We start from the raw sequence: 13,557 nt of genomic DNA, 5'->3' as shown, positions 1-13,557 counted from the left end.
CACGCGTGTCGGCATGGGAGCTGCGGCGACACTCCAGATCCGAAGCTGCCGCCGGTCTCCACCTTGGACCGCTACAGCGCAATGCGGAGGGCCATCTCCTCCTCGTAGTCGAGCTCCGAGCCGGAGTCACTATCAAAGTTGCTCATCGTAGTAGATGGGATCGGAATCGTAGAGGGAGAGAAATGGACGGAGCAAGAGAGAGGGGGAGAGTGAGCTAGGGTTTAAGCTCGCCGCTCGGATTGGGGTTTTATGTGGGGTCGGGGATGGGCTGGACCTGTCAGGTGGGCGCGTCCGGACCACCCCATATCGGCTCTATATTTGAACTGGATATGAGGGGGTGTCGCTCAGTCCGTGCTTTAAGAGGTCCGGTTGGTTCGTTTATTTACGGTCAGTGATCATATGGTGTGTGCAGGTGTTTGAGGCGGGCACGAGAGGCCCGGAGCACACCGTTTTCAAAACCGGGATGGGAAACAGCGAGTCGGTCGAGATAGATAGATTGCCTGTTTATTTTAAGCTTTCCTTGTGTCGTCTTGCAGTTCGTGTTGCGCGCGGCGTGCATGCAATAAATCAGAACGTGCAAACTACCTTCAAGAGTACTACAGTAGTAATAGAAAGCCAGGTCAGCCTCGAACAATTCTTCTTTCTTATCCAGAATTTCACATTCCCGATTCATTCACGCATCGCTACAAAAGTGGCTTCTTTTGCCACCGGTCCCCTTACGGGCACCTGACGCACGGCGAACAATGACGATTTAATTTAATTACAAGCAGGGGATCGGCCGGCCGGGCTCAGATGTCTCGCCGGCAGAGCGGGCAGGAGGCGTGCCTGACGAGCCAGCGGTCGATGCAGGGCGCGTGGAAGACGTGCCGGCAGCCGGGCAGCCGCCTCGCCGACTCGCCCACCTCAAGGTCCTGCAGGCACACCGAGCAGCAGAGCGCCTCCCCGGCCTCGTCCACCGCGGTGTCCGCGCCGACCTTGATCGCCGGCAGCCGCCGGAGCGCGTGCGCTGGCAGCCCTCTCGCGCCGCCGGTCTCGAACAGGTCACTGGGCTCCGTGAACGGCGAGCTGATGGCGCTTATCTGCATGCCAATGTATGCGTGGTTAATTAATTATTAATGCTGACACTGACGGTGAAAATGTGAAACACTGTTGACAGTTTTTTTATCTTATCCTTGTGACATATGCTCTAATTTGTTGTGATCCACATGGAATAGAAAACGAGCGTAAAACCAGTGTTAGTTAACCATGCCGTCATCGATGCAAGATTCTTTAGCACTTGTGGGTGATGAGCTCACCTCACCAAGTGCGACTTATCAAGTGTGAATCGGTGAGTGGTCTACAAGATTTGCTCTAGGATAGCACCTTTGTAACTAACCATTTTTAGGCCGCTCTCTTGCGTGTGTATGGATCCTTTCACAAGAAATCCTTGTGTCTGAAGATAACAATAGCTTATAGACAATGCAAATGAGCTATCACTGACGGTCACCTCATGATAGTAGAGTAAGTATGTATGCTGAGGGAGATTGGTTAATTAATTGGAGTGGTTGATCACTCGCGCGTCGTAAAGAGCCTTATTAAATACTGGTATTTAATCAAGCATGGTGCGCCATGATTTTTTAGCTGAGGTCGAGGCGCTACCTGACTCTGCACGGCGCTCTGCACCGCCGGCCCCACCTTCTCGCAGACCAGCCTCCCGCTCAGCAGGCTGAGGATGATGTCCACCTGCACATCGTACAGTACAAACACAGTCAGTAATAAGCCTCCATAACTCAATGTACCTCGACATCACTAGCAAATGCTTAACAGTAGCCTCGTCAATAACAAAGTACAAATCCGGTGCCGGGAGTCAACAGTCGACATCATTTTGTTGTTTTTATCTCCCGCCCATGCAAAACAAACCACGGGCCGCACCTAATTGTTACCGGCGTCGAGCAAGCATAAGCAGTCAGAGCGAAACAGAATACCATGGCCTCTCCCACCATTGATTACCATGGCCTCTCGGAGGTCAACCTAATTCTTTCAGAGTTTTGAAACGGCATTTGCAGAAACAGGGCAACAGAGTGCTCTGAGTTCTGCAAATTCGCCTCGTCTTGGAGGCGATCACGTTTCATCGTGCAAGGGACTGCTCTATTCCATGGATAGTTATAGTCGGACTCGGGCGTGGTGGTAATGGAGAAGCGTAGGTGGCAATGCAGTAATACGTACCATGAAGAGGACGCTCCAGACGGAGGAGTCGCTGGTGTGCCAGAGGTCCCGCGAAGACTCGGCGACCTCGATGGAGAAGACGGCGCCGGAGATGGCGCCGATGCCGGCGCCCCGCACTACCCCGCTCTCCGTCGCCAGCCCGATCACCGACCCCGACACCGCCCCAACCAGCGACCCCACCGCGGCGAAGGCGCACGTCGCCACGACGCAGAGCACCTTGCTGGCCAGCTCAAGCGCCGCGGAACCCAGCCCGGGGCGACCGCCGGCCCATTGCCGAGGCTCCGGCGCGGACGAGCTGGGACCAGGGGACGCCGGCGTGTCCATCAGGGGAGGGAAACCGGGAAGCAACTGTTGAACTCAACTGAACTGGAGCGAACTGACGACGCACGCACGCCGGTGACGCGGAGGGAGATGATGAGTGGTGAGTGATGAGTATGGTAGTGGAGACGAGGAGAGCGGGCTCGAGTGTATAAATAGCGGCGCGGGAATGTGAGAGGAAATCTGTGGTCGGGTCCGGTGGTGAGGCCGCCACTGGTTTTGATTTTGTCCTGTCCTCGTTGCGGCTGCAGCGTGGCGTGGGCCGCTTCTGCTCTCTGCTCTCTTCCGGTGGGTGCAGCGTACGAGCTCGTGCCTATATGTAGCCTGTTTATTCAGCTGAACACCCGACCCCATCGTTTGGCGACTGTCACGGTATCCTGGGACCTGGATGAAGATGCGTTTGGTTGAACGTGTCGTATAAATGGGTTGGGACCGTTTAATTTTTTTGGGATTGAATCATTCAATTCATGTGTTTGGCTGAATATAAGTGGTGAGCTAATTATTTAGGACGGGACCACCAGTCATGCTCACATAGTCATGCATGCAAAGGGTGGCCATTTGATTCGACCGATTTGGTTGGGTGGAACGGTTCAGCATCTTCATGGCATATTCTAATTTTTTAGCTCGAACCATTCATGTGCTTTATAACCAAACATGTCTATTTTCTGAACGATCCCAACCCATTCATGACCGCCCTTGCGACCAAACGCACCCTAAGATGTCAGGCCCAAAGTCCATCATTTCTGAAGAACTAGAGTTAATTCCCCTGTCCCGGTGTGCTGGGAGTCACAGGAGGCGTTGATCTGTCATCCGATGGCTCACCTTGGAAGATACCGGTTCGTCAGCAATGACTGTCCTCATCCCTCGATTTTCGATCTGACGGCTACTAGCTACCACCAGTCGCCCTATAATTTTTTGACAAAGCCATGTAATTTGTTTTGCTTTTATTCTTCTTTCACTGAGTTGTAATGGCTATAAAGCAAACCCTCCTCATTTTGGACCATGTTGATTTGTATCGGGTGTAAACCCTAGCTCGCCAGTGGCGAGCTAAACCTATTTTGCCCTTTTCTAAGCAATAGAACCCTAGTTCGAGTTCTCCAATCTTCTTTGAAATTGAGTCATTTAGTGTTAAATTCCTCCATTCAGACCTTAGAGCTTCACAATTGGCATCGAGAGCCAGACGATTCTAGACAGCGGAGTGATTCACGGAGGTTGGGAGACCGTAAATTCCCCCTGTGATCTCATTTCGGTGGTGGTGGTGAGCAGCAGGGAGGCGGCCGAACTGGCGTTGTCGGGCGCGGTTAAGACCTCAACCTGCTTGCCGAAGAAAAATTCTTCGGCGGTAAAACCCCAGACATTGAGATCTGACCGAGCATCACTAGGAGCGGGCGTAGGCGCCTGTAGACAAAGGTACCTGGAATCCCACCCCTCCCAACCATGTGGTTTCAGTCATGACCTGTGTCGACGAACAGGCGACACAGCAGACCTGATGTTGGATTCGTTGGAGCTGGACGTCAAAACTCTGCAACACGAGCGTGAGGAAGATCGCAAAGAGTTCAGTGAGTTCCAAGCGACGGTCAACAAGAATTTAGCAAATATCCAGAAGAACTTTGAGAAAAAAAAAGAAAATTTAGGCGTTTGCTATTGGATCCCGACCCAGAGCAAGAAACGGGCGTCTGCCCAGGGCAGTGTGCAGCCAAAAGACAACAACAACAAGTCCCCAATCGTGCTGTCAGGAAGGCCCAAGCAGCTGCAAGCTCCAACTCAACGTTCAGTGGCACAGTCTGAGAAGCAAGTTCCCCCTGCAGTAGGAACAAAAACACTACTAGATTGTTCAGGAAAGGAGCTCCATTTAGATGGCACGCCAAAAGTTCCTTACATGCACCCTAATTTTGGTAGCTCAAAAGGGGACCACAATCAAGCAGAAGGGCAAGTACAAAATCCAGCACATGTACCGATAGATGAGCTGGAGGAAGAAGGATGGTAAGAAGGGAATGCTAGATGATCTAGACCTTCCGCTCCTATTGACAACAGAAGAGCAGTTTTTAAAATCAAGCCTGCTAAGCTCAACATCACTGAATTTGATGGAGATGACCCTGACTCATGGATACATAATCTGGAGCAGTATTTTGCTGCTGCAATAACTCCAATTGAGCACATAACTGAATTGGTTGTTTCTTATTTAAAAGGACCCATAGACCAATGGTGGAGAGGCACTGGTTATGCTCCAAGCAATGTCCATTGGCACAGATTTTATTCCTATCTCACTGAAAGATTTGCCCTAGACTCCGTTTGTGACATTGTTAGCTCTTTTCATGCAACACAACAGGCTTGTACTGTTGCCATTTATGTGGAACAATTTGAAAGCTCATGAATGTTATGAGGAGGGAAAATCTGCCATTCCTACTGATTATTATATCACTAGCTTTCTGTTTGGTCTCAGTCCATACATAAGGAGCCATGTAGAGTGTTTTAAACCCAGAGACATGCAAACAATAGTGTGGTATGCCAGGAGAATGAAAAAAGGCACTATTCCTATTCAAGCTAAAACGTATGTCCCACAACCAAAAAGACAGGTAATATTTGATCAACCAAAACCACATGTGACGGCTCCAATACAAAATAGGAACACAGTGATACAATAGACCAAGCAAAACCAAGTTTGCTACAAATATAGTGAACCTTGGGTACCTGAGCAAGTATGTCTTTATGAGATATAGGGAAATCAGTTTTCTGACACATTTAGAGTGCTAAAACTGACGAGCTGTGATATGATCTTGGGAGTAGAGTGGCTTAAGAAGTATCATAATATATCGGTTGTCAGACTGATATATTGGCCAGACAGATAAATACCAGCGGTATTCACTTATCTTATCTGTGTGACCCCAGTAAGCGGTAAATCTGCCGATTTATGAGCTTACCGGCCAATATTTTGAACAGTGACTTGGAGACTTTGCATTGACTACAGAAAACTTAATTCTGTCACATTTAAAACACCCCATACATGTGATAGAAGATCTCCTGGCACAATTGAAAGGAGCAATACTATTTTCCAAGGTTGACCTCAGAAGTGGTTACCACTAGATCAGGATGGCGGACAAAGACATCCGCAAAACTACTTTTTCAACTCTCAAGTGGCATTTTGAGTATCTAGTAATGTCCTTTGGCCTCACAAATGGCCCTCCTACCTTCCAGGCCCTCATGAATATGTTGTTTGGTCATTTAAAGTTTGTGCTAGTCTTCTTTGATGACATTTTCGAATTCAACAAGTCCTTGAAGGAGCATAAACAACACCTGTTCCATTCTTTGATATTCTCCAAGCCAATCAGCTACATGCTAAAGTGGAAAATGCTCCATTGGACAATCTAAAGTGGAATACCTTGGGCATGTTATTAACAAAGAGGGAGTGGCCACTGACCCATAAAAAATTCTAGCATTTTAAGAATGGTTGTAGGAACGAAGTATGTCTACCAGCATGGGGGGTTGAATGGGAGTTTTAAATTTTCTTCGGAAAACTTAAATCCCTTAGAACCCAGCAGCGGAATAATTGAAAAACAAACTACAGTGAACTAAAACAGGGTACCGAATGGAAACTAGAGCATGCATCAAAGTAAATCAAACGAATGAAAATGCATCGAGGGCAAACATGAGTGATAGAGGTAACCGATGATGCTCGATGGCGACAAGGTATTTGTTTGACCAGTTTGTCCTTCTGCACAAGGACTACGTCTAGTTGGAGGGGCTATGACTTAACACAGAAGATAAACTCTCTTCACCCTATTCTCCTCGACAACCGATTTGTCAACTTATGTTGATCACTCGTGGTAGATACTTGAAGGCGATCTCCAAACCTTTACAGACTTCTTCTTCGAAAACCATAGTTACTCTTGGTCTCTGAAGAAATTGACACCTAACCGCCTAGAGAGTTTGCAGGTCTCAAGAGTAATAGGCGGAGCGTACTAAACTTAGATTCCAGTGATGCTGAACCACTATCTAATTCTTTGGCTCCAGGGTTTTTCTCTCGGTGGATTTTAAACCCAAATCGCTCGGAGAGTGGGTTGCTCAACAAACTTCTCAGAATCAAATGGAGCAGCCACCGGACAAAGCCGGCGCGGGGTGGCTATTTATAGCCGCAACCTTCCCAAATGGGAAATGAACATTTTGGACACGAGGTCCAACCAATGGCCAACTGACACGTTCACAACGGTCGGATTTTGGAGCGACGGTGACACTACTTGAGGAAAAAATAATGCTAACTCTTCGGTCCGAGAAAAATCTCTCACAGCGAAGTAGATCACAGTCTCTTGCTGGCAAGTATTTACTCAGAGCACAAATAGATTTCTCTCACATTTTTCATAGGATTTGGGTTTAGCATCAGAGAACCAAAGCTTCAAACGCTACACGCCTCTTAATAGTATGGTGGTCCTATGACTCAATGAAAGAAGAGGAACAACGAAATAAATGCTACGCCTTCACTTCATCTTCATTCTTCCTCGAACGCAGTCATTTGCTTCCAACATGCACCAAACCAATTGCGTAAACTTCAGCAATTTTTAGGGGTCACTCTTGTTAGCTTTATCTTCGGTGATGACCTTCGCTGCCGTGCAGGGAGATTATCTTCGTCGTTTTCATCAAACTCCTCGATACTTCAGGGACCTGTTACTCTTTGTGCACTAGCAAACACATAAGTCCCATACTATTTATGTCAACAAACTCCAAACCATAAGGGGCCTATCATTGCACCAACAATCTCCCCCTTTTTGGACAGTTGTTGACAAAACTCATAATCATCCAAGTGAAGATAGATAATTGAAAAGTAGAGTAAAAAGAGTGAGCTTGCGTTACTTGACTCGATTATGAAATATACTCCCCCCCTAGATGTAAGGGTCAATTGGTGTAGAATGATGTTCCTTGCAATTCATTTGATTGTGTGGAGAATTTTCAATCATACGAGATAATGATTCGCACTGATCATAGATAATCCATGAGAATATGGCGCAATCATTCATGTACTTCTGATAATGATTCCGCCTGCAAAGCAAATACTCCGAGAGAAAATAGTGCAATAGGTGGGGTTATCAATATTACAACCCATATTAGAAGTTTTACATTAGAGCACAAATAGGCTTAAATGTCTCAAGATATAGAGGGAGAAAGCACCGAGAAAAACCAACAGAGCAAGTCTATGGAAACTCTCGATGTTATTCTCCCCCTTTTTGTAAACTAGTGTCAAAAAGGTGATGAAAAAACACGAGTGATAAAATGTGAATATGATTCACTCTGAGGCATCGCCCAAGGAACTACGCGAAGAAGTTTCTGATTCAGAGGTGTCTGGAACATCTTCGTGTTCAGCAGCAGCAGCAGATCCTTCAAGACTGGCTTGGCGCTGAGAAGAGGAAGACACATTGGAATCAGCCTCGTGAGTCTTGTGAGACAGAAGATCTTCTTCAGCAGGTTTTTCAGTTGGCGATGTGGCTTCTAATTCGTCGAGTAAGTTGTGTAGGTGAATTTGAAGTAAATTTGTTGTTGGTTCACGAGCTAGCAGAGGAGGAGTGATGCGATCCAGAAAATCTTCAGCAGTGAATCATTGATCAATGTACTTGTAGAGCTCTTGAAGGTGAGAGTGACTCAGTTGCCTCTTTGAGAAAAATATTCCGAAGCAATTTCCATAGACGCTTCTTGTTTTCTGTTGTGATCATGTGCACAACTTTTGTTCGGTTGTGAATAGCATTTAGTTAGGCAGCTAGATGCTCTTTCTCTTGACGATATTCTGCCATATGCTTCAGTAGCAGCTGCTAAGTGCGCATACTCACTTCAAGATGTGAAGGAGGCTGAGTGCTCGGCAGACGATCACGCTGAGGTAGCTTGGGTCCATTGAAAGTGTTATGGTAATCAGAAGGACTGGACATCGGAGCTTTTCCTGAAGAGAAATCTTCCATTACTTTCAATGTATCCCATATAGGAGGAATGAAGCTTTTGTGACTGACTTTGGAAAGATATTCGGTCTTCATTGCATAGTCAATCACTTTCTGAATCCAGGGCGCATACACCTTGATGATTTTGGGACACTGAGTTGAACCCATTAGTACGCGCAGAAACATATCTTCGACGTCGAATATGAACCCTTAAGAGATGGCATGGATGGTGTTCCAAAGAATATCAGAGATAGCATTATCAGTATTCATCCCAGCCAACAGACAAAGGGTATAAGTTAGTATATGGTAAAGAGTCTGATTATCAAATGTCAAATGTTCAGGCAGAGGAGGACCATGGTAGCCACAAATCTTCTCTTCAACTATTGTGCATCGGAAATCTTCATCGGAGATTGCATCAATGTTATGAACTCGAATTTCAGTCGTGCCATGTTGAAATCGAGGGAAATGAAATGAGAAACAAAGTCCATGGCATAGCATTTGATCCTTTTTTCTTTAGTCAACCATTCCATGATCCATTTAGTGTTGTCAGATTCATCACCGGATATATATAGAGTAGCACAAAATTGAAGGATAACCTCCCTGTTCCATGGATGTTGATATGCAAAGACATGCGTGAGACCATAGTCTTCGATGTCTTGCGGGGCTTGAGTAAAGAAGCCAATGTTCTTCATCGCAACAAAATCTAGAAACTCAAGAGGAAAAATCTTCAGGCTATCATAAAGGATCGGCGAATAATACACTTCCTGTTCCTGAGTTCAGAACCGAGGAGATTCAGAAGTATGAGGCTTGCTGTATGGACTTTCTTGAAAGAATTTCGGATGAGTGTTCCTAGTGAAGAGAGGCCCTTTGAAGCCAACACCGATGGAAAACAATGGCAGTAGCTCGCGAGGATAAGGATATTTGAGCTCATCTTCAACAGAGATAACTTCATTGCCATAGATAACAAAGTTGGAATGATGAGCCGATGCTGATTTAGCTGCAGGAGGATCAGAAGATCTTCGTGCTATGTTGAGTGAGATTCTCAATGAAGAGGGATTTGTCACTTGTTCAGGAGCTGAGTTAGTCGTTGAATCTTTATCAGCCATTGGGGGCTGTTGTGGAATTGCTTCAGATGTAGTTGGGGGAGAAGATGGTGGAACCGAATTAGTTGGTTCAATGCGGACATGAGAAACTTATCATTCAGACCGAGGAATTTCACCTTCTTCTGACACTTGGTGCTGAGTAAGATTTGTTTCATGAGCTGGGGAGGCCACAAGCACTGTTTCAGTGGGCCTTGGCAAAGTTGACACATCTGTAACTGGTTCATGAAGATTTGAAGGAATTACTTGTTCAGGAGAGTTTTTTCTCTGTGTATCAGCTTCTGGTGGAGGAGGAGCATTCTTCTTTGCAATCTTCTTCATCTTATTTTGCTTGAACGGATCAATGTGCCCTTTGACCAGATCATTATAATCAGTCACTTTGGCTTGGTGATCAAGGCAAATCTTGCGAACGATCTGATCTAGATCCGAATGAAATCCCAACCTCCTGTGCTGAAGGACTTTCAGCTCCTTATTAACATCCGCATAAGATTCTTCAAGTTGCTTGATGACAAACTTGGACTTTGTATTTTTCATACGGTTTTCAAGCTCCTTGAGTTGGCCAATGAGGTCATTGATCTCAACTAAATCAGTTCTCATATCTTGGATCAATATAGACACTCGAGAAATAACTTCAGAGGGAATTGACAAAGATGCCACTTCTCCATCAAACAAGTCTTCGACAAATCTGTCCAGCTAATCCATGATGAATGTATGATTGAAAGATGTGGGGCCGCAGAATCATTTCCAATCTGTGCAGCTGCCTGAGCAAAGAAAGTAGTCTATGCCACATTTCGTTTGGTAGGAGGCATAGAAGCCAATGGTTGAGTTAGTTTCGAAGCAAATTTGGTAGCCCTTTCTTTCACAACATCATCATTTGTAGCCTTTTGCCTGGCAGCAGGGGATTTGATTTGCTTCACAGTTGGCTTCAGGAGCTTTTCTCCATGTTTAGCAGTGCCAACAGGGGCATCAACCACCAATCTTGCAAGTTAATTGCATCAGGATGAGGTTTTGTGTTCACTTTGTCAACCATTGTGACAGTGGTTGCAGGGGTATTTCTCTTTAGTGGGTTCTTCTTCGGAGGTGCAACTGGGACTGCAGTCGCTCGAAGATCGGACAGAACAGTGGAGGTGGTGACATTCACTTGTTCAGAGAGAGTTGCATCAATTCCTTCTCAGGTGAGCGGAGGGTCATCTTGATCAGAAGAATCACTTTCATGTTCAGCAGGCTTAGCATGCCTTTTCCTCGGGGCGCTCTTTTTCTTCAGAGCAACAGATTTTGGATCATTTTTGTTCTTTGTGCGGTGTTCTGTATTTCCTTCAGCCTTTTTATTTTTGACGTCTGACTTGATGAGACGACAATTTTCCTCTTCCTTGGCCTGATCTTTTGCAGCCTTCTTGGCTCGTTTTTCAACATTCTTGAGGTGCTTGGACTTTTCTTCAGGATAAGAATCTGGAGTCTTGGTGGACGAATCATGAGCGTCAGGAGGTGGTGGAGGCCTTTGCTGAGGTTCACCTGCCCTGATGAGTCCAATTTCACGACAATCACCCCACGGGAGATGGAAGGCAAAGTTCTTTGCATACCGAGGATGAACCATCTTGTAGTGAAATCAGTTCGTTACCTAGTGACGCTGACACTTTTGCACATGTCCTTTTCTCTGAGTTGAATCTTCTCCTGGAACTGAGTTATACTCATCATGAGAGATAGGATCAATTGTATTTTGAGTGGTTGTCTGCCACCTTTCCTTTTCTTTGGAGCATCTGCTTCTTGCTCATTTGCATTTTGTTCGGCTCTTTTTCTTTTGCTAGTGGACAGGCCTACCATTGGGTCCTTGGCAGTTGGCACTTTTGATTCATCGGTTGTTCCCATGAAGGCCTCCTCCTCATCAACCATACTATGTACCTTAGCAGAATCCTCAATAGACTGCATTTACCCATGAGAGAGAATAGGTATGACGGAAAATGGGGATAGGGTCACAAATGCTCATAGTGAAAGTTTTCTTGAACAAAAACATTTTGAGGAAGAATCAGATACATATTTTGAGAGATGTTTCGGAAAATGAAACATATAGATCGAGCTATTAGGTTTGAAAGAAGAATACTAGACAGAGATCTAGGCATTTCATTCGAGCGAAGCATGACTCAAACCCTAGATCCAACGAATTCAGATACGAGGAATAACTACAAACCATATCCGCACTAGAGAGGTAACAACCTAGATCTAAGATATGCGGTAAAATCGGAGAAAATTAACCGCAGACGAACTCAAATCAAGAAGGATGGAAGTCCGAGTACGAACTACACGTACCCTAGCTCGGTGACGTGCAGCAACTACGGCGGCGTGAGGAAGAGGATGTCCCGCGATAGCGTGAAATGATTCTGGTGAACTCTTTCCGTCAGCTAAGCAGTGAAGGGGTCGGCAGCGTCAAGCTCAAGGTGGAGCACCGCGGCGAGGGTTTCAGTGGAGAGAGAGCGAGGAGAAAGAGAGTAAAGGAGGAAGAGAGGAGCGACACGGTTTATATAGGCGGAAGAAAATCGTCAAAGATCAGGTGCCCCCCCCCCCCGAGGGCACGCGGGGTGAGCTTGTGGCTCCCTCATAAGGCTTCTGGCGTGCTCCCGAAGCATCATGGGTGTCTTCTGGTCCAGAAAATATCATTGTAAAATTTTATCGCATCTGGACTTAATTTGTTATAGTTTTTCCTTGGAACAATAAAATAGCAAAAACAGAAACTAGCACTGGGCACTAGGTTAATAGATTAGTTCCCAAAAAAGATATTAAATTGCATATAAAGTATGTAAGACTAGTATAATAATAGCATGAAACAATCAAAAATTATAGATACATCGGAGACGTATCACTCACTCAGTCGACACCGCCTTCCAGCGCCACAACCCCGACATGCATGCTGCAATGGTTGCATGGCTGCACAAACCAGCTGCCCACAACACATGATACGTCTCCAACGTATCTATAGTTTTTGGTTATTCCATGCTATTATATTATCTGTTTTGGATGTTTTATATGCATTAATATACTACTTTATATCATTTTTGGGCCTAACCTATTAACCTAGTGCTGAGTGCCAGTTGCTGTTTTTTCCTTGTTTTTGGCTTTTTCGCAAAGGAATGATTTTTCTTGGACTGGAAGACACCCAGAAGACTTGGGGAGGGGGTCATAAGACTCATGAGGAGTCCAGAAGCCCTCAGGGTGCGCCCTAGGGGGGCGATGATGTCTACTACACAACCTTCTTCTTGTAGAGGTTGTTGGTCCTCCAAGTGCAGAGGGTTGTAGGACAGTAGCAAATTTCCCTCAAGTGGATGACCTAAAGTTTATCAATCCATGGGAGGCGTAGGATGAAGATGGTCTCTCTCAAACAACCCTGCAACCAAATAACAAAGAGTCTCTTGTGTCCCCAACACACCCAATACAATGGTAAATTGTATAGGTGCACTAGTTCAGCAAAGAGATGGTGATACAAGTTCAATATGGATAGTAGATAAAGGTATTTGTAATCTAAAATTATAAAAATAGCAAGGTAACTAATGATAAAAGTGAGCGTAAACGGTATTGCAATGCTAGGAAACAAGGTCTAAGGTTCATACTTTCACTAGTGCAAGTTCTCTCAACAATAATAACATAACTGGATCATATAACTATCCCTTAATATGCAACAAAGAGTCACTCCAAAGCCACTAATAGCAGAGAACAAATGAAGAGATTATGGTAGGGTACGAAACCACCTCAAAGTTATCCTTTTTGATCTATATATTCAAGAGTATGTAGTAAAATAACATGAAGCTATTCTTTCCATTCGATCTATCATAGAGTTCATACTAGAATACCACCTTAAGACACAAATCAACCAAAACCCTAATGTCACCTAGATACTCCATTGTCACCTCAAGTATCCGTGGGCATGATTATATGATATGCATCACACAATCTCAGATTCATCTATTCAACCAACAGAAAGTACTTCAAAGAGTGCCCCAAAGTTTCTACCGGAGAGTCAAGACAAAAAC

At 45.4% G+C, this 13,557-nt stretch overlaps 1 protein-coding gene across 1 annotated transcript; it reads right to left on the bottom strand.

Annotated features, from left to right (window-relative positions):
• Positions 1-605: 605 nt before the first annotated feature.
• On the bottom strand, positions 606-2,657 carry LOC123091758 (NEP1-interacting protein-like 1). Its single transcript, XM_044513379.1, has 3 exons — positions 2,206-2,657; positions 1,639-1,722; positions 606-1,079 (listed from the first exon to the last, which is right to left on the bottom strand). Exons 1-3 carry the CDS (start codon positions 2,527-2,529, stop codon positions 789-791), a joined length of 699 nt encoding a protein of 232 aa, XP_044369314.1. The 5' UTR covers positions 2,530-2,657; the 3' UTR covers positions 606-788.
• Between the last annotated feature and the right edge of the window lie 10,900 nt (positions 2,658-13,557).

The sequence above is a fragment of the Triticum aestivum genome, chromosome 1B (assembly GCF_018294505.1).
Source record: "Triticum aestivum cultivar Chinese Spring chromosome 1B, IWGSC CS RefSeq v2.1, whole genome shotgun sequence".
In the NCBI taxonomy this organism is placed as follows: domain Eukaryota; kingdom Viridiplantae; phylum Streptophyta; class Magnoliopsida; order Poales; family Poaceae; genus Triticum; species Triticum aestivum.
Note: the sequence above shows the minus strand (reverse complement) of the source record. Positions and strands in the feature narration are given on the sequence as shown.